The sequence below is a fragment of the Cygnus olor genome, chromosome 13 (assembly GCF_009769625.2).
Source record: "Cygnus olor isolate bCygOlo1 chromosome 13, bCygOlo1.pri.v2, whole genome shotgun sequence".
NCBI lineage: Eukaryota > Metazoa > Chordata > Aves > Anseriformes > Anatidae > Cygnus > Cygnus olor.
The window spans coordinates 7,741,133-7,764,210 of NC_049181.1; the positions used below are offsets into that span (position 1 = coordinate 7,741,133).

The following is a 23,078-nucleotide window of genomic DNA, read 5'->3' on the forward strand; positions in this document are numbered from 1 at the left end:
ACTTTGCTACAGATTTATTTCCATGTGAATTAATGAAACAGTACACACAATTCCAGAAAAAAAAAAATCTTTTATAGGCCCATAATCCTTCTTTCACAGTACAACGCAACAGTAAAGGATTTAGTCAGTGTAAACAGAAGGTCCAATAGTGATCATCAGCTATCACAGATCAGCTGCACAAACACCACAACTACAGGGTTAATGCCATTACCACACAAATCGACAGTACTAGTACAAACCATAACTTTACCTACAATGCTTTTTCGTGTGCAAAAACCATGAAAATTCAATTTACAGAAGGAGGGCACCTTCTCTAAATCTCCACGTGAGCTGTAAACTGCCTCCTTGGGGCCGTCCTATCTACTTGGCAAAGGGTCTCAGGGCCTGATTCTCTACAGTAACCCTTAAAATCAAGTGCAGCACACAAACCATCAGGGCTCTGCATCTGAAACCCAGGCAATCATGTATTCTCTGCTGCAGCAGAATAGAGAAAGTAATCAGCTGAGGATGAATCTGAGTCATTTATTAAAATGCTCACGAATTGCAGCTTACATTCATTCTTTCACCAACACTATTTGAAATAGCCCTGCTTATATGATGTATGGATCATAGCAGAGTTCACAGGTACCCCATAAAATCATCTCTCGTTAACTTTTTTTTCTTAAATGTACTAATTGAACTGGCATCAAAAGCCGAGGCTCCTGGTAACGTGCTGGCAAACTTTCAGGACGTGGACACATTATTCAAGTGGGAGGGTCAGAGAAAGAGGAATGCCACTAAGGCTATGGGGAGACCTTAGGCTGTGGCCATCGCGCAGCACTCGGCTCCAAGTTTGCACCTTGGTTGGGATTGCCTGGGATGGAGCCCTGCAATGCCCGCACGCTGCTCTCCTGCCTGGAGCCTGGCAGCTGGAGCACGGGAGCTGCCGGCGGGAGCGGGACCCGGCGGCCGCACCAGCATCAGCTTCGTAAATTGAATTCATAGTCTGACCATACAGGAAAAAACAAGAGGTAGTTATTTATCATACCTCTTCAAAAAGGCAAAACAAAATACAAAATAAAGGATGTAGAAATGATGCAGTAAACCTAAAGTCAACATGTACCTACTTTTTTTTGTTTTTTAAACACGTGAAGTTAAGTTACAGATGTCATATAAAATGCACACTTTATGGAATTCCTGCATAGCAGGAAACAAAGAGGCTAGCGCTAATCCAACAGCTACGTTAACAGCGAGACTGCCATTTATTGGTGCAAGGAAGATTTCCTATCTAAATATAAACAGAGCGTACCCCCCTTCTAGAGGAGACCTATGGCAACACCTATACATTTTTTGTTCAGAAGGGAAAAGAAAGGATTTTCTTGGGGATAAACTGCCAAAATAATTAGTTTCACATCCGTAAATTTAAGGCAATGTTACTTAGACCTGAGAAAATGAAAAAAAAGAAAAAAAAATCGATTTTCTCAACTATAAATATACACGCAAACTTTCGGTATTTCCTGTCTTCTCCAGCTCTCAGGTGGTGCTGGGGAAAACAGCTGTAGGGAAACTGCTCTGCGGTCTCAGGATCGGATCCTAAGAGATGCAGAGTTTGTTGCAAGGAAAGCTAATGGGAGCTGGGAGAGCTCACCCTCACCTGGCTCTTTTTCAAATATTCTCTTTTTAAACACCTCTGTTTAAGCCTTCCGGAGTGGGTTAACTCCAGAACAGGCTATAGTGCACCAGTAACCCTGAAAGGTTTGTATAGCAAAACTGCAGCTAAAACAGACAATAAAATTACATACAGTAAATTTCTGTGCTTCCCCCTTTTCAGGAGGAAAAGAAGGATGTCAGGGTTAACAATTTCACTGCACCTTTAGCCATTCCTGTAACTACAGAGTAAAGCCTGTAACACTAGTGTGAAATCACAAATTGTTCTGTGCTCTTCCTTGGGAAAAAAATAAAATAAAATCAACTTGCAAACGCGTTTCATTAAATGGTAAGAGACATGAGAGAGATCAGGTGGGGATTACAGACACACGGCATGCTAATGCTAAGGAGTTATTAAACAAAGTGCAATGATTTTGACTATACAGGAGGACGGACAGATGGACAACTCCCCTTCAGTACTACCTAGATGCTAAATACCTCACCTCTGGAGAAGCCTGGAGGTACCGTGTCAGTCTGTAGCCATCGAGGACTCTGCGGTCCAGCATGGGCCGTGGCAGCGCTGCACCTCAGCTACATCCATGGCTTCAGCAGAGGAGCTTCACTCGCACAAAGACACGGTCGCTTCCCAAATGTGAATTTGGTCGCCAATTCAGGATTTGATGGCTGCTTCTACAAAGCTGCTTGTGCTAGAACCGAAAGACAGACTCAGCCCTAAAATCTGTGCACGCCCTGGGCAGCTTCTGCAGGACCAGCTCCTCCTCCCAGAGGTGACTACAGCACGACCCATGCCTCCATCCCACTCTGGGGGCTCCCCCACTCACGGCTAGCAGCTTGACTGATGTCTGACATTAGCCTGCTAAAGCAGTGGCTTGGGCAGAGCTGACGGGTCACTAAAAGCAGAAAATCTCTGGATCTCAGCTCAGGTTCCCACACAGCGAACAAGAGTCTGCAGTCTGACTTTTTGCTGACATTTCACACGCAACTATCCAAAGATCAGAGGCAAAAAAACAATCCTCATCTGAACAGAAAGCAACTCCCACTGTTCACCAGCACCTCCCTACCCCACTCTCCCACGTTCAAAGGATGAACAGGGAGACAGCTCCTTTACTTACCCAGCTGGGAACTAAACCCTTCATCAAATCACACATTAAAGAAGCTCACTGTGTGCAAAAGACTCTTACGCTAAAACAGTTCCACCCTACACAGTGCAGTCAACACAGTTTTTAACTTAAAATCGCAGCTTGTTCTTTACAAGTGCTTGGCAGAGAATATTTATATTCTTCTGACACCATATAAATAATATTTATACAGCTTAGACATTTTGAGACATGCATTAAACTTTAGGTAGTACACATTTCTTGATCATATATGCAAATATTACTGTCAATTAAACCGAGCAACCTTATGCTGGACCATGTCTTGCGCTATCCAGGACGTTTGAGGGTGGCTCCGAATCGTCCATGGGAAGGACCAGGCGTGTCCCCCGGATCACGAGTTCATGGTCCCCAAAAGCCAGCTCCCGATCGAGCGCATCTTCGGAGCTGTTTCCTACGAACCGCCGCGACGTGCCACTGGACGCAACCGAATCAGTGTTGACGGTGGAGTCCCCGTAGGTCAGACTGATGTCCCCATCGTTCAAAATGAGGTCAGAGTCATCATCCTTCAGCTGCTCTTGATTCTGGGCAACAAACAGAAGGAAAGTGCTGTTTAACCCTTTCTGAAGGGCTGTGTTTGTTTGTCAGCCCGAGTGTCTGGCCTCCCCACAGGCTCCCAGCTCGACGCAGCACCCAAAGGCTACACAGAACTGTAAACACATCAAACTCCACTGACACCGCGACAGAAAGGACACCAAAGGTGGCATCGGACTCACTTCGTATGCCTGTGGACTTGTCAGGCACCGGGCAATCGGCCCACAGCAGCCGGGGAGCGTGGTCGTGAGAGGAGGACCGCTGTGTGTCAGCAGAGGCTTTAGATAGCTGCAGAGAGGGTTAAGGAAGAAAAAGGAAGGCGGCGATGTCGGGGAGTCGAGGGGTGGGATGCAGAGGCAGCAGCAAGGAACTCAGTGTCTTGAGGAAAGGAACACAAAACCCTGGAAGCACAAAAATGAAATGGATGAGCAACCTGAATTAAAGGAGCAAGAGGGACACAAGTGGACCAGGACACAATCCTGTTAAGAGGTTTTCCAGCATCACTTGTCCTGTCATCCTGCACCCTCTGCCTGGCAAATTACTGCTCTGCTAGCTCATGACAAAGCATTTGAAAGGGAGGAGAGACACTGATCCGGCGAGAGGGCTATAAATGGAACGTCCCTCTGCCTCCCTGTCCTCCTGCCATGGGGAACAGGGACCAGAGACCTTTGGAGACCCTCTGGAGACCCTTCCAGCCTGAGAGCCCGGCTTTGAACTTGGCCACTGCAGCATTTCCAGTAAGTGCAGGTGCAAACAGCCACAAACACGAGGAAGTGCAAGTCAGAAAACAACCGTGAGATGGGGAAGCAAATGCTGGCTCATCTGCGAAGCAGGGAGGGAGTCGTGCTCTGAGTCAGCGGAGCCCCTCAGGCACAGGGGACCCGACACGGCACGCGCTGACTGCAGTTCAAGGATACTTGTGATCGAAGTTGTACCACATGCGGAAGAGCCAGGCGCTTTCTGCCTTTGTGCTCCTCCTCTCGCTCTCCGGGACACCCTGCGAGAAAACAAAATGTTAACAGCGGCAGAGCAATGTACTGAGACCGGGTTACCCAGGGGAACGTAGGAAAATGCCTTCCCACCAGCTCTTTGGAAGAGACCTCTGGGCTGCAGCGAGCATAAGGACGTCACTCACACCGCGACAGGCTAACAGTGCTCGCAGCACCGGGCTCTGCATTTAGCAGCATCTGACGGCCTTAGGGAGGTGGCATCAAACCAGGGCAAGCGCAGAGCGACTGCTTTCCCGCTAGAGCCTTCCAGTTTCTGGCCCCAAGGTTTTAAGTGCATCGGAGCCAGCACCTGCATCCAGACATCGCGCTTAATAGCGACTGACAGGTCCAACCTCCCTCAAATCTCCCTTGAGATTTAATATGCAAATAATCTTGTGCCACGGGCATTCGTGGCTTCCTTTTAGTTGGAGAAAAACATAAAGCTGTTTGGAGGGCACTGCGTACGTAATACAATTACATATTTCACAGAAATTTGGCTTTCAGATTTATGGCTCCGGGCTGCCTCCTGTATTTGGCACTTTCTCTCCAGGAGGCGAGCAGCCCAATCAACATCTCTGCACAAAACGAACCTCCAAGGTGCAGACCCCACACTGAAATCGATTAGAGGCACAGCCGCAGCACCGCCGGGCCGCAGACACACAGCTGGGGGCTACCAGGCAGGTAGTGCCCGGTGCCGCAGGGCTGCAGCACGTATCCCACCGCGGTCAGCGGTCCCCACTCGGCCACGTAGCTGCTCGCAGCAAGCAGGAGGGCGCAACAGAGGTGACGGCAAGCCTGAAGATACTACTTAAAATGGGGCAGTGAATGGCATTTCTGTCCTGCACAGGACACTGGGATGAGGCAGAGAGCTTCTGTGTCATGCACGTTTTGATATTAACTCCAAAACCAGTGAGAGACCAAATGTTCTGTGGCAGTAACGTGGACTGACTAAGCACTGCGACATCACTTCTAAGGCCTTCTTTCAAACAGAATAAAGAAAGCCTCATTATAACTACAGAGGGCACAGGAAAGAGACGATTCCTACTGACTGCAACTTTCACCAGAGGAGCTAAAAAGCCTCCCTCCCCCAGCTGAAAGGGAGCAGAGCAGAGAGGAGCATTCACACGGTCCCAGACACAACCCCTGTGCCAAAGGGCACAGCACAAACTCCCCTGCCAGGACCGCCCGACGGCGAGTAGCAAAGCCCTGCACTCACCACGTTCTCCTGATCCGCATCCACGCCGACTCTGTGGAGGAGAAAACAAGCACACGGTGAGCACGGGCAATGCCAGGCGGGTACGTGCCGCACATCTGGGGGACGGACGGGACCTTCCCGTCGTCTTTGGGGCAAGCGCAGCGCTTTCAGCAGCTGCTCCCCCTGCACAGGGGGATGCCCCGGGGCACGTGCAGGAGCGTTTGCCAGCAACAGGCGCCACAGCTCCGCAGGTCCGTGCAGCCGGTCCCATTCACCCATCTGGTGGCATCACTCACACCGCCTCACGTCACGCAGCCGCGGGCGCCGTGCGAACCACGGCACCGCGCTGATGGGGCGGCGTGGTGGTGGCCAGGAGCGCCCCGCGCCGCGCTCACCTGATGTTCAGGCAGGACAGCATGGCCGTGGTGCCCCCGCCGAAAACCCACACCGTGAAAAAGACGATGAGGAGCGTTGTGCTGAACATCATCTGCCGGGCGTAGGTGGCCGTGTCGCGGATGGCCAGGGCGAACGCCATGGCTCCTCGCAGCCCTGCAAGGGGAAGGGATGGCAGAAGAGCAATGTTAGCTTGCGGGACCAGAGACCACATTCACTGTGGGCTTCCCGGCCCGGGACCGGTGCCGCACTGCTCAGCCTCCCCTGCCCCGCGTGGTCGAACACCAGGGAGCCCCGGGGAGCCCCGTCCTGCCCAGCCTCTTCTCCAGACGTTGCCCTAAGAGGTTGCTCAGGGTGAAGAATGTTTGGAGGCAAGGATGCATCAACGTACCAGCGAACATCATCATATGCTGTAAATTTGTTCCAATCTTATTTCTCCTCCCCAAATTCAGTAAAAATGACAGCGGGTAAATATTGGCAGCTCTTCCTAGGAAGATAGCAAGCTGTATTTGTACTTGTTAAGGAAACTGTTCTTCCTGTGTCTCCCATTGTATCCCACCTCTGAGTGCTGAGCCAGCAGAAGCACGAGGAGCTTCACGAACACCAGTCCTTAGGATGCAAAGACAATAACCCAGCTCCGAGTGCTACAGCAGTGCGGGAAGAGCACGCTACTGCCTCACCAAAGCAAAGCACAGACTGCAATTCAGGAATATCATATAGAGACAAGTGCAAACATATAAACAAAGGAAATGATGAGAGGACAGATTAGACGAGAAGAGAAAAACCACTGTTTCCCACTGTATGCTCTCCCCTGCTGTGCTCATTTTCCACCACAAGAATTACTTGTCCTTTGCAAAGCCCAGGTTTCACGGCTTCCACAACCTCTCTGACATTCCCCAGCACGCCACACTTCACAGTTTGGCTTGAAGCTATAAGCCAGGTCCCATTCCCAAAGATTATTCAGCAAAATGAAAGCAGCAGCAGTCGAGAGGAAAAAAAAAATCTAATACTCTTTCTGTTTTCATAGCCTGCGAGACACAAGAATCAGCAGCCCCTTCATATTGCTTTTATCTTCGAAGCTGTGTCTTTTAATACCAGCACCCAGATTGCAAAAATAATCTTGCAGCCAGTATTCAGTGCAGCCTAGAATAATATGCAAAACGCTTCCAGCTTTTACGTTCTTTCCTGAACATCATGAATTTGCATACGAGATGTATTTCATGATCTTTCTCATGAATGAGCTATTTCCTCAGCAAGCTAGCCGGTTCCTACTGAAAAGGCAGAGCACACAATTTCAGTCTAACTACCCAAATGTATTTCTAGGCTCTTCACTCCCTTTACCCTGCTGCAGCCCTGCAAAAGCTAATCAGGGAAATTCATCAAACCCCGCTGGAAACCCATGCATCAGCACCGGCGAAGATAACATTTTATTTATCTGTATAAACCTGCTTCAGTGCAGGCAAAGGGTGAAAATAATTCCGCACATCAGAACTGGCTTCCCTGTGAAATGAAAAAAAAAATTCCTTCAAATCCTCACTCTTCTGAAACATATTAGGGCAGCATCTCCGCTAGCATCAGCCTGCAGAAAGGGAAATCCTTTCTCGTTACATCGTTCAGAGATATCTACTGTAGCTCTAACTGTTATTTTGAAAAAAAAAAAACGTATTTTTTTCAGGGTTAACCAAATGGAATAGCACAGAAAAGAGGAAACAAGGAGGTATCAGGAGGTCCCCATTTGCAAAGCTGCTCCTGTACCACGCTGCCACAGGACGAAGCTTGGCGCTCCAGCACCATGTTCACATCCAGCGCTGAGCCCCTCCCTCAAAAGCTGACAAGACAGAGAAAACAAAACAAAACAGAAAAGCTGGGAAAAGAATCTCCATCTTCTTAAAATAACCAAAGGCACCACTACACAGTAGAAACTCCCTTTTAAAAATAAAGCTAGACTGACTGGGAAAAAAAATCACATTTGAATGAAAAACACACACTAGGAATGAGGCACCTCTCCCTTTCTTTTCTTGTTTTATAAAACAACCTCCAAAGGATACAAAAGCTCCCACCACGAAGGTAGGGTTGAAGACATGGTTCTGGAAGGTGAACAGTGCAAGTCCCATGTAGGAGAAGATGAAGTTTTCTGCCAAGAAATTCAGCAGTTCGAACAACTGAAAGAGGAAAACAAATTAAAAATGAATTAAACATAACTCAGATTTAACAAGAAAAACATGTTAGCCCATCCACCACACAAAGAATACTTCTGCAGGAGCGACTCCAGCAAAATCCAGCTGTAGACTGGCAGATGCACCTAATTCTGGCTAGAGGGAAAGAAAGAATACTGAACTGCAAATCTGGAGGGGATTAAGGGGGCTGAGGAGCTCTCACCTGCTTTGTTCTGTGTTGGGATTCTGTAGATAAGTTGTTATAGGTATAGTGAGCCTGTGTGATCCCACAGAAGAGTACAGCCACCACACCTGGGGAGCAGAGCATCACGTTAGACTCGTGGCCATGAAAAGGGAACTGAGCTGCACCCAGCACTGTAGGGTTTTTAACACAATAACCCCAAACCCCAAAATAACTAAACTTATAGGAGCAGAGGGAGAGTCCCATCTGCAGCCAATACTTAGAGAAGCAAAATTCAATAGCCCCATCATCCCTGCAGATTTCCATTCTAATGCAGGGCAGTGCTGGAGCTTGCCTGTAAAGCCACACGCCTCAGCCAGCAGGAACGTGCTCCAGGACATCAAGAAGAACAAGCCGGTCTCCAGCAAGGGGAACTCCCGCAGTTTGGTGAACTTGGTGACGTTGCAGATTGTTAAGGACAACTTGGAGAGAAACTGTAGGCTGAGGGGATGTCTAATCCAGCCGTGTATCACAGCAGTACTGCACAGCCTGCCCCTAAAAAGGCTGTGGCATTGCCTCTCATTAATTTAGGCATAAAATCTTGAAACGCTGGGTCTGGGTGAAACGCAGCATAGCAAAAGAAGAAGCTGTGATGTAAACACTTGGAAAAACAACAAAAAGGATATTAAAGCTGTCACAACTCCGGTAGCTGCTCCCATTGCAAAAGACCCACTGAATATCCCCAGGAAGATCCCAATAGACTTGAACATCGCTGTGACATCAAACGTGTGGCTGTTGTCGCCCGCTGGCTGGTACGCAACAATAGAACTGAAAGAGGGAAAAAAGCACACACAGGAGCAAAACACTCCTTAGTCTGGAGAGAGGGAGATTTTCACAGTGCTGTGTGAGCTTTGCAAAGTGCTACGACCGCTGCAAACCCCGAGCGTGAGAAATCAGAGCATCGGGGAGGCAGCACAGCAGCAGCACGCTCGCCCTGGCCCGGAGAGTTTGGGCTCCCCCTCATCCCCAGCCACCTCCCTGCAGCTCAGTCACCCTAGGCAAGGCTCCTTCCAGATGCTACAAAGCATCAGACCAAAACCCATCTCTTGCAGGGGATCATGCAACTGAGTTTGCCAGGCAACAGTTCTTCATTTACGATGGCATTTTGGGGGCTTGGCATCAGCTCTCTGGAAAGCCAGGCACTCTGGGAGCACAACGCATCCAAGTGGGAAGCCTACATTCCTCTGTCGACGCCACAAAGGCAGCTGATGTGAATATCCCCCGGAGAACTGCAAGTTACTCAGTTTTACTGCGTTTAACGTGCGCTACGTTCATTTTGCACGGCTCTGGGTTCTGAGGGGAAATCTTGCAGGGTGGCAAGGCGAATGGCGCGGCGCCAGTTCACAACAGCAGCGCTGCCGTCTTCATCCACCAAACTTTAACGTTTCTTTTTGACAAGAAAATCAAAAAAGATTTTCCATGGTTGGCAGATCAGCCAGCCACGCTGGTGTCCCCCGGCCCGTGCTGGTCACGCCGCTGAACGTGCTCCCTCCAAACCCCTCAGCAGGTACCCAGAAAGGCCGCGATACAGGCGGGCCCCTATCCGTCTCCTAAATCCTGTGTTAATACTGACTCCTTGTTAGCTTTCTTTGATGTAAACTTGCTGAGAACACTAACTTCCTTGTCAGCAACCCCTCAGCTGGCTCTGTTAAAACTCTCAGGCTTGAACTTTAACTAGTCGCTGTTTAACCTCCCGAGTTATGCAGGAACGGAAAGTTACCGTCTCACGAACACATCCTGCTGCTTTCCTCCCTAACAACAGGCCCACATTCTTCTGCACCGTGAGCGATAACCCTACCCTTTCCAACACGTAACGGGCCACTTCCCTTGCTAAACTTCCCTGCTTTTAATAAATTGTATTTTTTCTCCATTGTCTTTTACGCCACAGGCCTCAGACTTCTCCCTGAGATTTAAGGTCTTTTGTCGGTTCCATCTCCTACTTCCCATTCACCAACACGGCCTCATTCTGGGGTTTTGTTGTTTTGTGTTCGTTTGTTTTTTAATCCAGCCTAGTTTCATTTCCCCTCCGTAACTGACTGTGTGGATGTCAGTTTTGCACTTTAACCTATTGCGGCCTTCCTTCTGGTTTTGCTTTTTGCCCCACTAATAAGAAATTAAAGAGGGAGAAACTAAGCTGGGAGGAGCAGGTAGGGGCCCTGGGGCTGCACTGCTCCCTGCCCGCAAGCCGCAGCCCCGGCCCCGCACTGCTCGCTGCCTTTTGGTTCTGGCTTCGATTCCTCTTTACACGGCCAAATCCTGAATCAGGTTCCCTGCCACCAACCCCACCGGAAAGCACCTCCTCGCGGGATGGGGAGTGGCAAAGCCCGTGGCTTTGTGTGTGTTGCTTCCTCCCAACACCAAACCCCTGTGCTCGGCCAGACGCAGCTGGAGCCCCTCTTCACCCCAGGGCAACGCCGGCATCCACCCACGCCAGCCCAGGTGTCCCCCCAAAGCCCCCAAATCCTCCACATTTCCGATCCACCCCTCCCAACCACCGTGCTGTGGAAGCAGAACCGCCCCTGCCGCTCCCCACTTACACCTCTTCTGTGCAACAGGCAAGTGCCAAGCCAAATTTAATAAAGGGGAACCACAAATAAGAGCTGCAGCGGGTCACTTTTGCTGCTTGGAAGCCCTTGAGAAGTCAACACGCTGCTGGACCAGTCTGTGCACAAACCTTGCAGCAAAACAACGGCTGGCTGCAGCTCAGGGCTGCCGGGTTTGGCGCAAATTACCTTATTCCAGAGGAGGGGGGCTGGACTCAGCTCGTGCAAAAAAGGAAGGGAGGAAATCAGAGCTACAAAGCTGGGAGCAAAACAGCGCAAGGGGCAAATGAGAGCACACGGTGCAGGCACAGACACGCACACAGACCCACCACAAACTCCACGGCTCTGCTGCTGAGCCCACCGACTCCCGGCAGGCTCCGAGCCCCCGTCTCCTCCCTGCTCTGTGTCACTACTCAAACATGACCTGGCTGCGCAGAGTTGACTCTCGCGCCAGTGGTGACACATCCAGCATAAAAGCCAGAGTGAGCAATACAAACAGTTCCAGAAACATTCAATTTAGTAAATACAACTCAAGCAGGTGGCGATAAGAAGCTCACAATATGTTACTTGCTGCCTGCACATCAGTAAAACCCACGCAATCAGCACGCCGGCATGACAAGTATTCCAGAAATATTTTCTGCATTAGTCTTAGCTATAAGTTAACCTGTCATGACTGCAGATACTATATATTTCCAAACAAACTCCCATGATGGCAACACAACGGAAATGCAGATAAAATATGTCCTACGTGCAGAGGACATAAAATATTAAAGAATATTATAAAACACTCTTTAGAAAGGCACCCGCTTTCCAATTCAGGATACTAACTCCAGAAATACCATCTTCTTGAGGCAGAGAAAGGAGGCAGCTGCTTTACCAACTATCTCCACCGAAACAAAAGCGGGTACTTGTGCATGGGAAGGCAGGCAGGTAGGAGCAAAGCCATCAGCGAGGGGTTTTGGTGGGATTCTGTGGCTGAAAAGCAGCCACAGAATGGTGGTGCTTTTCACATTGCAGAGAGACATGAAACCTTCCTTCTGGCTGGGTCAACAGGCCATAAAAGAAAAACACAGCCATCCACCATGCAACAGGAAGCTGTAGCTACAATCCATGCTCTCAAACAGTGGTCTTCAAGGAGGAGGCTGATCAGAAGGTCACTACAGCTTCTGGGAACACTTAATAGGGAAATCTGCTCTGGCCAACACCAGTGCTCCTATTTTTACAGGAGCAAGGCCAGGTGGCTCCCCCCAACGCCTGACACAGAACATACATAACAATTAAAAATAAAAACAGAACACACTTACGAAGACAGCACTATGGCAACGGCATCATTGAGAACGCTTTCGCCAAAGAGAAGGGCATACAGCTCAACATCAACCTGGAGTTCATGGAATATGGCAAGAACAGTCACTGACAAATAGAAAAATAGAGAGACATTCAAGAAGGTGCCGTTATTGTGGTGTAATCAAAGACAAAACATCCCTTTTAGAAAGCTGCCTTCCTGCGAAAGCCTTCCTTCCTTTCTTCCCCTCTTCACCAAATGTAGGTAAAACGAGGGGAAAAAAACAACCATCTAACATACCTGGGTCAGTAGCTGAGACGATGGCACCAAAGAGGAGGCAGTCGGTGAAGTAGAAGTCTCCCCCGAGCTGCCCGGTGACCTTCATCAGCGCCACACAGCCATACATGACGGAGCTGTGGAAGCAGGAGAGACAACAACTCGTACTTGCAGTGCAAGAAGTTCCCCAGAATCTGCCAATTTAACCCCTAAAGTTGTCCAAATATAGGAGAAGAATACACTGAGAAGTTGTATTGCATGAGCTGAGCCTGGTGAAACACCAGGGTCTCAGAGCAGAGAGCAGGACCGTGAAATCCAAAGCACTGACAGCACAGGAGCAAAGCATGGTGCTGGGGAGGAGCAGGTACCACAACTCGTCTGCCAGCACAACAGGGCCAAAGAAAAGCAGCGGCTTGTGGGACAGACCATGACAATCACCTTGCAATTGCTTCACAATGCTTGATGTTAACACGTTTCAATGGAATGACTTTTCGGTTGGCCTGACTTTCAAATGTCCTAAACTTGCAGCTACGAGCAGATAATGCGGGCACTGAGTTTGCTTGAATCCCCCTGGATCTCCGGTGGAAAACACCCTACGCAAGCCTGCGCGTTGCTATTCAGAACGGGAATTATCTAGCTCCCTCTGTGCACACAGATAAATAATTTGAAACACAATCTGTGTTTGCTAGGCATCTGCTCCCAGCAAGTAAGGACAGGACATGCATTTACGATCCTGCCCTCTACTCGTGTGTCTCACACTTGTTTGGGCCCCGCTTTCAACAATTTCAAGTCAGTGCCTGTTTATTCTCAGGGATCTGCAGAACTTGCCTTGCCGTGTGTATAAGCAGTCTGTATGGGATACGGGAAAGCACTGGGTAATGGGGCAGCAGGCACGCTGTCCGGCCAGCAAAAGCCCTTCAAGAAGTGGCATTAGCTGCCCCGCTGAGCAGCCCGGGGAGCCACCCCGGCCCCCGCTGCAGGACAGAGCTCTGTGTCCACGCACAGCTCGCAGCCCTGCCGAAAAGCCCGTCCGGCCGCAACCACTCACCCGATCATCAGGCAGGAAATTGCAGTGCCAAGAAAAGCGTATGCCAGGATTGATCCCAAGTTTCTGAAGAAGTGCCTCTAGAAGGAAGAAGGAAAAAAAATGAATTGCATTTTACTAACAATTTATTTCAAGCCGTGCCAACGGATAGGTACCTGCGCAGCACCCCCAGCAACTTGTGCCTGGCTTGAACACCGTGAGCTGTGTGAGCTTGGCTGAATGGTGCCTCACACAACGGCACAAGCAGCCAGACCAGCACAGCAAATGCAGCACTAATAAACAGGAGCGTATCATTTTCCCGTACTGGTGCACTGAATAAGGTGCTGCTCCGAGTCCTGGGGACTAATTCCTAACACAGCGTAAGTCCTCCTTCCTTCTCCCAGAGCTAAACAGGATCACTTTCCTCTCCCTCCAAATCAGCACTTCAATGAGCTGCTGCTTCCTAAAACCTTCCCATCTTCTAAAGTGTTTCAGAATTCCAGATGGCCTAAAATACCCCTGCATAAACCCATGCTGGAAATGGTCGCAGTTGCTGACCCTTCCTGGGATGAGGGATGGGTGAGACCTACAGGGGCACTCTCAGCCCTGCCTCCTACCATCCCGCATGTACTGGGAACACTGTACCCAACTCTGCAGCCTTGGCCTGCTGAGCAAGCATTAAAGCACTCTCAAGTATTAAAAATGCTCTGGGGTCAGAGGAACTGAAAGCGTAGGCACTGTAAAGGCACGTACCCTTTTTAAGCTGTAGCCTGCATAAAATATAATTGGAGGAAGCAATATGTTGAAAAACACCTCAGGATCAAAAGTCACCTGTAAATAAATTTAAAAACAAACACACAAACAAAAAACAGTTAATCGGTTTGTTAAGATTTTGCAAGACAAAGCACATAGAAAAATACCCTGTACTCCCACCAGATGAAGGGCTGTTAGGCGAGCATGGAGGAGTCAGGGCTCTTCCAGACACACAGCCCAGAGTTTAAACAGCTCACGTTAAGATCAGCTGAAACTAGAGCTTCATTACATTGTGTATTCAGCTTGCAATTTATGGGACCAAAGTAAAAACATAAAAATGCAGTAAAAAAAAAATCACGTAATGCAGCAGATACAGGATTTCTGCATTTGCATGCACCCCGCGGAGCATCCCTCACCACGAAATCGCTCCCTTACCTTTCTCAGCATCTCGTTATCCTGGACATTGTTGAGCTCCTGGGCGCTGATTTCCCCCTTCAGGGTGTACTCGTAGAACTTCCCACTGACGTTCACCAGCAGCGTGGCAGGACTGGTCTGCACCTGGCAGCTCAGCGTCACGTTGTTCACATCGCTGGGGACGTGGATGCCGTAGCGCAGGACCACACCGACCAGGACGCCTGGGGAGAGAGGGATGCGTGGTGAGACGAGCAAACCGCCGGGGTGGTCACTGTGAGCATTTGCAGCTGGAAACCTGACAGGATCACGTATCGCCAGTACAGAAACGCACTAAACCTTTTCATTTTGGTAGGGGATTAAAAAAGGCACCAGCGACTCATGAATACTTTGAGGACGGTGAGCATCCTTCGTAAGACACTGTCTCAAGCCGGAGAGAAGAGATGCACTCAGGCACTGGCCGGCACAGCAGAGATGGTTTTGGGTCACTTTTCTGCTGGTTTTCTGATGGTTTTTGGGTCACTTAACCCCATTTCTGAACCACACGTTTATGAAAAAGCTTGCAAACACGTGGGAGCTAAATGGAGACCGCAACACTCCGAAGGCTTCTCCATTTGCCTCCCAGGACGCTCAGGCTCTTCACTGCTGCATTACTTAAAATCTCGCTCTGCATTTTCCTAGGGGCAGGGCACAACCCAGACCGACACCAAACTCCTTCCCCACCACAGTCCTACAGGAGCAGAGAACGGGCACGAGCCCTGCAGCAGCAGGGATGGAGACCACGGGACTCACCCAGCACCTCCTGCAGCCAGTCCCCACGTGCCACCAGGCTTTCACCTGCTCTTCCCTTGACAGCACCTTCCCAGAACGAGATTTGCTCGTCTTGCCAGAAGAAAAGCCCCCACCTGCCCTGCCAGGGGATGTGATGTACAGCAGGGACACGGCTGGGGCTTAGCTCCTGTGAGCTTCCCGCGTGCTCCAGGAGTAAAGTAAGGAAATGCAAGGCAAGGATGTCAGGGGCATTGGGGTGCCTCAGCACGGCTCCATTTAAGCACGCGGCAGGGAGGTGCGTGACCACCACAGCATGGGGACAGAACCTCTGAGATTCCATGGGAGATGACCAAAACTCTTCACTGGGATCAAGTGAGCTTCAGAGGGTCCTTATATCAGCTTAGGACTATTAAGCAGCTTCTAGCAGTTGCAGTGAGAGCACAGCGTAAAGTCACAGCCCCAGAAAAGCAGAAAGCCAGACTGGAAGGCTCATCCACCTCCTACCCTTGCAACTCTGCTCCTACAGCCTTCCGGAGCTACCCCTTTCAAAAAAGTCGATTTCAGAGCTTCAGGCAAGAGTCAGAAACCTCCCGCAGCAGCTGCCTGTCTTTTCTCAGCTGGAAACCCACCCCGAGGCACCTTTCGACTCCGGGGCTCACCGCTTTGAAATGAGATGCCCTGCAAGGAGGAAGGAGGGAGAGGCTTTGGTTGCGGCTGGAAATTTAGAAAGGATCCTGACTCACCCACCTCTCGCCTCTTAATCCTTGTCCCAGAGCAGGGCTACATCTGACAGCAGCCACGGTTGGTCTCCCCGTCTCGCCTGCCCACGCAGCTGTTCCCGGCCCCGCGTGCCGGCCGTGCTCCGGCCGGTGCCGAATTCCCGCTCTGCCCAGCAATGGGAGAAGGGAAACGGGACGGACAAACCTGCGATAAACCTGCCAAGACCGCTGGGCTTGGGGCTGCCAAAGTCTGTCTTGCCCTGTAGCACACGCAGAGCTCTCTGCGTGAAACAGAGCTGGGTGGGAAGAGACGTCTGCGTGCACAACCACATCCACACGCGCACAAGGTGCTCGGGCACCCAGCCCGAGCCAGCCTCGCACCATCAGCTCCCGAGACCGAGACACGACCGGAATCACCTAGAGGGAAAGCTGCAGGGTGCCGTGCCTGAAGCCGAGAGCTCTGGTGTAGGAAAAAGCCCAACTGTGGGCTCACGCTGACCTTCCCCACGCACCTCCCACGTCAGGGAGCTGGCTGGCGGCACCCGGGACACACCCGACCTGCCAGCAGGGTTTTTCAGACCCCCAAACCAGTCCTGCGCTAACGGGACCAAGGGCAGAGCTGGAGTACGTCCTCTTGCTGCCGACGGCCTCTTAGGAAGTGGTTGGAACGCTCCTGGCACTTGGAGGGCTGCCCTAGCTGCAACCCGTGAGCCGTGCCCCACCGGTATCAAAACGGTTCTGCTGCCAAAAGTTTTACAAAAGGGAGCCCTGGGAGGGGGCTGAGCGGGGGGACCCGACACCAGGAAGCTGACAGCTGAAAGCTGCAAGGAGCGAGGAGCTAAAGGCGAAGCTGGAAAATTAACTGAGTTCCTCTACGCAAAGCGCAAAAGATTATTTTCATTGCATTTATCCCAACTTCATTAAAAAGACCAAAAACCCGTGGGCTTTTTTTTTTTTTTTTTTGGTGCTACTGAACACTTCTGAGCTAAGATTTAAAACGAAGACTAATGCACTACCATTCAGGCACTTAACAACAATGGCAGCACGCAGGAACCCCCAGGCAGGCGTTAATCTGGACACCAAAAGGAAAGAAAAACGCAGCGAGCACCTGAGAGCATCACGACAACAGACAATCGGGACGTCTGCAACCCAGGGGCCAACCGGGAACCAGTACACGGAAACTAAACTTCTAGAGAAGTTCCTGCCACATCCACCACCAGACTCCGAGAAGAAATGAAACAAGACTGCTCGTTTAATTGTCCTAAATGTTGAGTACCCGGGGTATGGGAACCTAATTTTAAACACTGAAATGAAGCCCAGGGGCTGCTGAACACGTATTGCCTATCACTGTGAAACAACTCCAGCTCTTGAACAACAGCTCTGAGCCAACGGTGTAATTTGTAAGGTAAAAAGCCACCCGAAGCAACAGCTTATAACTTGGGGTAGAAGCACAGACTGCGAGGAAACCCTGACGGATTTCAGCAGGAAGAGATGTGGAAGTTTTGACTTAGCTGTCGAGGTTTCTTTAATTAGAAAAAAAGACAAGCTTTTACAGATTGCTTCTTTGCCCAGATGTAAAGGTCTGTTTTGCAGCCTGCCTGCTGCAGCGCTTCCACATTTTCCACCAACTTCCCCTGGGCTGAAAGCATCAGAGGGGGCCAGGCACAGCGAAGCAGAAGCGGCACCTGCTTTGCTCCCGGCAGCTTGCAGGCTGTTGCTGTAAAACAACAGGTCTCGACGCTCTTTGGGAACTAACACGTCCCTTTTCCTATGGGGGCCGTCTGACCTGAGAGGGCGATGCCAAGAGCCTTGACGGCAGAGAAAAAGTCAGGGTTTTGACCAGGCGGGTGAAGTTATTTATTTTGCCAGCAACTCCCTGAGCGCAGTCTCCAAAAGAGCAGACGGAAAAGACGCGTTTTACGGATCATCGGGAGACCCAAATGTCACGGGGCTGGGCTCTGGGACCAAGAGGGGCGCTCACAGGGGCAAGGGAGAACAAGAGGAAGACAAGTGCAGCAGCACGGGTCGGGCAGGCGCAGCTCCTTGCCGGGAGGTGACAGAGGTGCCCTGAGCAGCACGGGCAGTGCAGGCAGCAGCCTCACCGAGGGCTTGCAGGAATTTGTAAACGCAGACCGGCGTTTTGGTATTTTGTGCCCCCGGGCTGCAGCAAGCATCTCCACCCCTTCGTTCTGAAAGACGCCTCCAATTAACTGAAACTTAGGATAACAAAAGCCAAGGGCCTGAATGCACAAAGCCACAGCCTTCAGAGCTGAGCTTTCTGCTGCCGTGTGGAGCTCAGCCACGCTTCTGCTCCCACCAAGCTTGGTCGCACATCGCCTGCGACCAGCCAGGGGAGGGAAAGCACCAAGAAGAGACGCGGACTCCAGCGCTCACCAGAAAACACCTTTTCAACCCTATACTCCATGGATCTCGCCCAGGTAGGCATCCGTGGCTGCGTTAATCATTCCCCCAGCACAACTCCCAGCCCTACTTTGGTCAAACTCCAAGTCGTGCCGGGTGACCCTGGATGAGCCACGCGCTTTGTCTCCTTGCCATGGCCAGGGCACTTCGGGAGGCCACGTCACTCCAGTCCCGGCAGCACCTCTGGTGACAGCAGTGGCGGGCCACCATTAAAACCCAGCCAGCGAGAGGCCCACTCCTCGATCCACGGCCCCACTCCAGGGGCACCTCACCGAGGTGGGAGGAGGACCAGGAGCCCCGAAAGCAGGAGCTCACGGCTCCCCGGGCAGCAGGACACGGCTGCCAGCCCCACGGGTCTCCGAGCGCCACAAAGGGGCAGACGGCGGGAGCGATCGTACTTCTGGAAACGGAGGTGCTCCGAACACGGGGTGCAAACCCCAAACTCTAGGCCTGCGGCACCCCGGGACACGACCCCGCTCTCGGCCCGAGCCCCGCGCCGCCGCTCCCTGACCCGTGGCCACCAACCCCGAGCGGCCGCAGCGGGCGCTTGGCTGTCACCGGGAGAACCGGGACGGGACCCCCGGCCCCCTACGAGCCCCTCGCCGCTCTCCAGCTCGGCCACCCGCAACAGGAGCCCCTCCGGGGCACCTCGGGCACGCCGGTGCCTGAGCTCGGGCGTGGAGCGAGCATCGCCCGCCCCGTGCGGGTCCCGTTCCCGGGCGCGGGGCCGGCACCGCCCGGTGCCCCCGGGGCCTGGGGGGCTCCGCCGGGGCCGTGCCCGCGCCCCTCACCGTAGATCATGGCGAGCCCGGTCTCGTGGAGGAAGCGGGCGCGGCGGTGCTTGAAGAGCCATATGGTGAGGATGGTGAGGGTGAGCAGCAGGATGAAGACGAGCAGGTTGGCGCTGTCCTGCCGGTGGCTCTCCTCCGCCGCCTTCTCCGACACGATCTCCTCCTCCAGCGCCCCGGGACGAGCCGCCCCGCCCGCGGCCGCCGCCGCCGCCGCCCGTACCCACAGCCCCGCCGCCAGCACCGGCACCGGGCCCGGCCCCGGCCCCCGCCGCGGCCTCGCCATCGCCCCGGCCCGGCCCGGCCCGGCCCGGCCCCGCCGCCACCAGGAAGCGGCGCTGGGCGCAGGCGCCGCCCGCACGGAGCGGGGCTGGGCGGGGACGGCGGCGCCGGGAGCCCGGATCGGGACCGGCCCGGGAAGGGGTGGGGGGGTGGGGGAGCGGGGAACGCGGTGGGGGGGGAGGGCGCCGGTTGTCGGGGCACGGGGAGCTGGGCAACGGGCGTGGGGTGCGGGGAGGGCTGGGACAGCCGGCGGCCGGGAGGGAGGCGTGAAGGAGGGGCGGGTGAAGCACAGCGCGCCCCGACGGAGCGGGCAAAGCCCCGGGAGCCGCCGCCGCGCACGGCACGGGGGGGGGGGGGGGGGGGGGGGGGGGGGGGGACGACCGGCACCGCCCGATGGCCCCGGGCCCGCCTGAGGAACCGGGGGCCGGGCCCCGCCCCCTCCGCCGCTCAGGCCCCGCCCCCCCGGCCCCGGCTCCGGTCCCGGCCCCGTGACGCCATCAGGCGGCGCCCGGCGGCGGGGGCGCCCCTGTCGGCGGCGGGGCGCGGCGGGCGGGCGGGATGGCGGCGGCCTCGCTGTGGAAGGGGCTGGTGGGGCTCGGCCTCTTCGCCCTGGCGCACGCGGCCTTCTCGGCGGCGCAGCGTGAGTGGGGCGGCGGGGGGCACCGCGGGGCTCGGCCGAACCGAGGGGGGGGGGGGGGTAGGGCCGCGGGGGAGCCGGGGCCGGCGGAGGCTCGGGGCCCGGGGCCCGTCGGCGGGGCGCCGGTGCCCGTCGGCGGGGCGCCGGGGCCGGCCGCAGCCGTGCGCTTCTCTTCCGCAGATCGCTCCTACATGAGGCTGACGGAGAAGGAGGACGAGACGCTGCCCATAGACGTGAGTCGGGCTCCTGCGGCTGCCGGGTGCGGGGACAGGAGGGGAGAAGCGGCCCGGGAGCCCTCACGGTGCGCTCGCACCGAGCTGCCGGCGTCAAAAAGAGCTCGATTTCCTCCCCCAGCTCCCTGCTGCCTCTGCCAGAGGGAACAAAGGGCAGGGCCAGGCCTCCCGCTCCTTCCCCAGGACTGCCCTGAGACATCTCGCCCAGAAATTCCCCGAGCACGGCTTTAGCCTCAGAGCGCTCCTGCTCTGCAGCATAAACATCCTCCTCCCTCTGCCTTCTGTTGGCTGACATTTGTTTATCCGGCGTGGCTGTGTGCCCGTTTGATCCCAGCACAACCTGCTTCTGCAAGGGTTTTTAGTTGTGTTTTTGTTTTTTTTTTCTTTTCTTGGTCTGTGACGGTTTAATTCCGCTATTACCTATTCAGTTAATTCAGTTATTACCTATTGTGTTTTTGCTTAATCTGAAAGTTAAGGAGATGAAACACCCACCCCAACCAGGACATTTGGACAGAGCAGCAACTGCCACCTCTGCGCAGCATAGGCTGGCCGCCGCCTCATTTCTCAGAAAGAGTATTAGATCCTTAAGCGCACAAGAGCACGGTGGTTTGTCCCACAGATCGCGGTGAGGAGCTGTGCGAATCGATGCAGTTCCCGTAGCACAGCCTGTCTGCCAGGTGCCGTAAGCTCTTAGCTCTGCCACCATCTTGTGGTGCCATCTTTCCGTGCCTCAGTTTCCCTACTGTTGAACTGCCCGCCTCTGTAAAGCACTTTCTGTCACTGGATAAAAAGCGAAAGAGATGCTGTTTGAAAGATGAGATTTTATTTTTTTTTTAAACAATTATATTTAGTAATCTGTATGTTGCATTGTTTTCCTCCCCTACAGATAGTTCTTCAGACTCTGCTAGCCTTTGCAGTTACCTGCTATGGGATAGTACATATCGCAGGAGAATTTAAAGATATGGATGCCACTTCAGAACTAAAAAATAAGTATGTTTTATTTCTTCTCTTCATAAACACGTGTATCTGTTACGCTCTATGCAAACAGCATGTCTGCAAAATAGCAGGTCTCTCTGTAGCTCAGCTCTTCTACGCATGTTGTAGACATAACACAGGAACAGTCACATCTGGGAAAGCCAGCAATGCGTGGAACTTAAGGCAGAGTTAGATAACCGGAAGAAATTAAATAAACTTTTCGCTTTTCCCCATCCAAAATCCTGCTTTGCAGATTTAGTAGAGGAATTAAATGTTTGCCTGAGAAGTAAGAGCTTAGCAGTCACAAACCGCTGTCACAAGGTGATCTCAGACCGCAGGGCAGTACGCCTGGCTCACCCTCTGTTGCACGTTGCTTCTTCACAAGAGTCTGAACTACTGGAATCTCACAGTCTCAGTCAAGGCAGAATGTCAGACATCTGAAAGATTTTAAGAAAGTAAAGAATTTTGAAATGAGATTTTGAAACGGATGTGAAGTGGGGTTTGTAGAGATAATCTTTCTGGTCATTCTCAAAAACCTAGGTAAATACGGAAACTGAACAAGTTGGCATTGGTATATTTAGTGCTTACCTAAAACCCTTAGCTTCAGGCGTGGAAAGGGCTGGGAAGCTGACAGCGTCAAGTTATTAACACAAGTCACATCTGAAATAAGGCCGTCACGTTTGGTGCGTATGTAGATAGTAATTCTCAGAGCTGCCCTTAAACTCAGGGAAAGAAAGTAAAGTCTGTCTGCAGCAGGGGCAGCTTCTGCATATTGAGCAGTCAGTATTTGTCAGGCGTGTTGGCTTTGTATCTCTTCTGTGACTTGGTTTAGGAGACCTACAAAGTGAGCGTATCTCCTTAAGGTTTGGATTCAAACCTTGTATTTCTGCGTATGTAAAAGCCGGTATACCCTAGACTGACTCTTTCAAAGCCCCTGTTCTAAAGCAGTATTAACATTGACTTTTTACCTTTATTTTGAAGGACATTTGACACATTAAGGAACCATCCGTCATTTTATGTATTTAATCATCGTGGTAGAGTATTGTTCCAGTCCCCAGACACAGTGAATTCTTCAAACCAAGATGCGTTGTCATCCAGCTCGTCACTGAAATTTCGAAAACTTGAACCTCTGCGCCGCTAAGACTTTTACAGATTATAATAATAATACAGGACACTGAGATGTAATATTCAAGTCGGGGATGTAAACACTTTTTTTTAATTTCTGGAGCAGTATTTATATTGATCTTCCAGACTTTATAAAGTATATATATATAAACTAAGGACCTTCTTTGTACACTGTTAATGGAAATGAATTGTGAATTGGCAACGCAGTGTAAATTATTCTACAATTATGCTGTGAAACACATCTTCAAATTTTCATATATTAAAAAAAAAAAAAGTTGCAGGTGACCTAACTTCAGATAAACGAAAAACAAGCTAGTTTTTACTGCGATTACTGTTCTTTGATTAGAGGGAATGTTTGAGTGCTATTTATTTTCTCAGTTTGCTTGCACTACAGTTTATGGAACTCCTTCAGAAATACTGTGTGCACTGCATCACTTAACAGCAGAAAAAGGGCAGCATCTCCTGTTCCTAAAATGCCTTGGAGACCTGCATGGTGTAGGCACAGGAAGTCAAAAGGTTGCTTTTGTTT

At 51.9% G+C, this 23,078-nt stretch overlaps 2 protein-coding genes across 2 annotated transcripts; one reads left to right on the forward strand and one right to left on the reverse strand.

The window, feature by feature from the left end:
* On the reverse strand, nt 1-20,077 carry SLC9A6 (solute carrier family 9 member A6). The gene is made up of 17 exons (XM_040572777.1): nt 20,038-20,077; nt 19,301-19,786; nt 14,623-14,822; nt 14,188-14,265; nt 13,459-13,535; nt 12,435-12,547; nt 12,157-12,262; nt 8,936-9,077; nt 8,605-8,710; nt 8,292-8,380; nt 7,961-8,074; nt 6,304-6,415; nt 5,915-6,068; nt 5,541-5,571; nt 4,253-4,332; nt 3,518-3,623; nt 1-3,325 (listed from the first exon to the last, which is right to left on the reverse strand). The coding sequence occupies exons 1-17, from the start codon at nt 20,075-20,077 to the stop codon at nt 3,050-3,052; spliced, it is 2,310 nt and encodes a 769-aa protein (XP_040428711.1). The 3' UTR covers nt 1-3,049.
* On the forward strand, nt 20,057-22,839 carry MMGT1 (membrane magnesium transporter 1). The gene is made up of 4 exons (XM_040572092.1): nt 20,057-20,219; nt 20,397-20,449; nt 21,336-21,439; nt 22,406-22,839. Exons 1-4 carry the CDS (start codon nt 20,138-20,140, stop codon nt 22,563-22,565), a joined length of 399 nt encoding a protein of 132 aa, XP_040428026.1. The 5' UTR covers nt 20,057-20,137; the 3' UTR covers nt 22,566-22,839.
* The last annotated feature ends 239 nt before the right edge of the window (nt 22,840-23,078 follow it).

What these genes read in the sequence shown, in the direction of transcription:
- MMGT1 (XM_040572092.1), top strand. Translation starts at nt 20,138, where the DNA reads ATGGCGGCGGCCTCGCTGTGGAAGGGGCTGGTGGGGCTCGGCCTCTTC. An exon ending in GGCCTTCTCGGCGGCGCAGC is followed by an intron (nt 20,220 to 20,396) that starts GTGAGTGGGGCG and finishes TCTCTTCCGCAG; the next exon opens with ATCGCTCCTACATGAGGCTG. An exon ending in ACGAGACGCTGCCCATAGAC is followed by an intron (nt 20,450 to 21,335) that starts GTGAGTCGGGCT and finishes CCTCCCCTACAG; the next exon opens with ATAGTTCTTCAGACTCTGCT.
- SLC9A6 (XM_040572777.1), bottom strand. Translation starts at nt 20,077, where the DNA reads ATGGCGTCACGGGGCCGGGACCGGAGCCGGGGCCGGGGGG. An exon ending in ATTTCCTGCCTGATGATCGG is followed by an intron (nt 12,548 to 13,458) that starts GTGAGTGGTTGC and finishes CTGCTTCCACAG; the next exon opens with CTCCGTCATGTATGGCTGTG. An exon ending in GTTGCCATAGTGCTGTCTTC is followed by an intron (nt 9,078 to 12,156) that starts GTAAGTGTGTTC and finishes TCCCTCTTTCAG; the next exon opens with TTCTATTGTTGCGTACCAGC.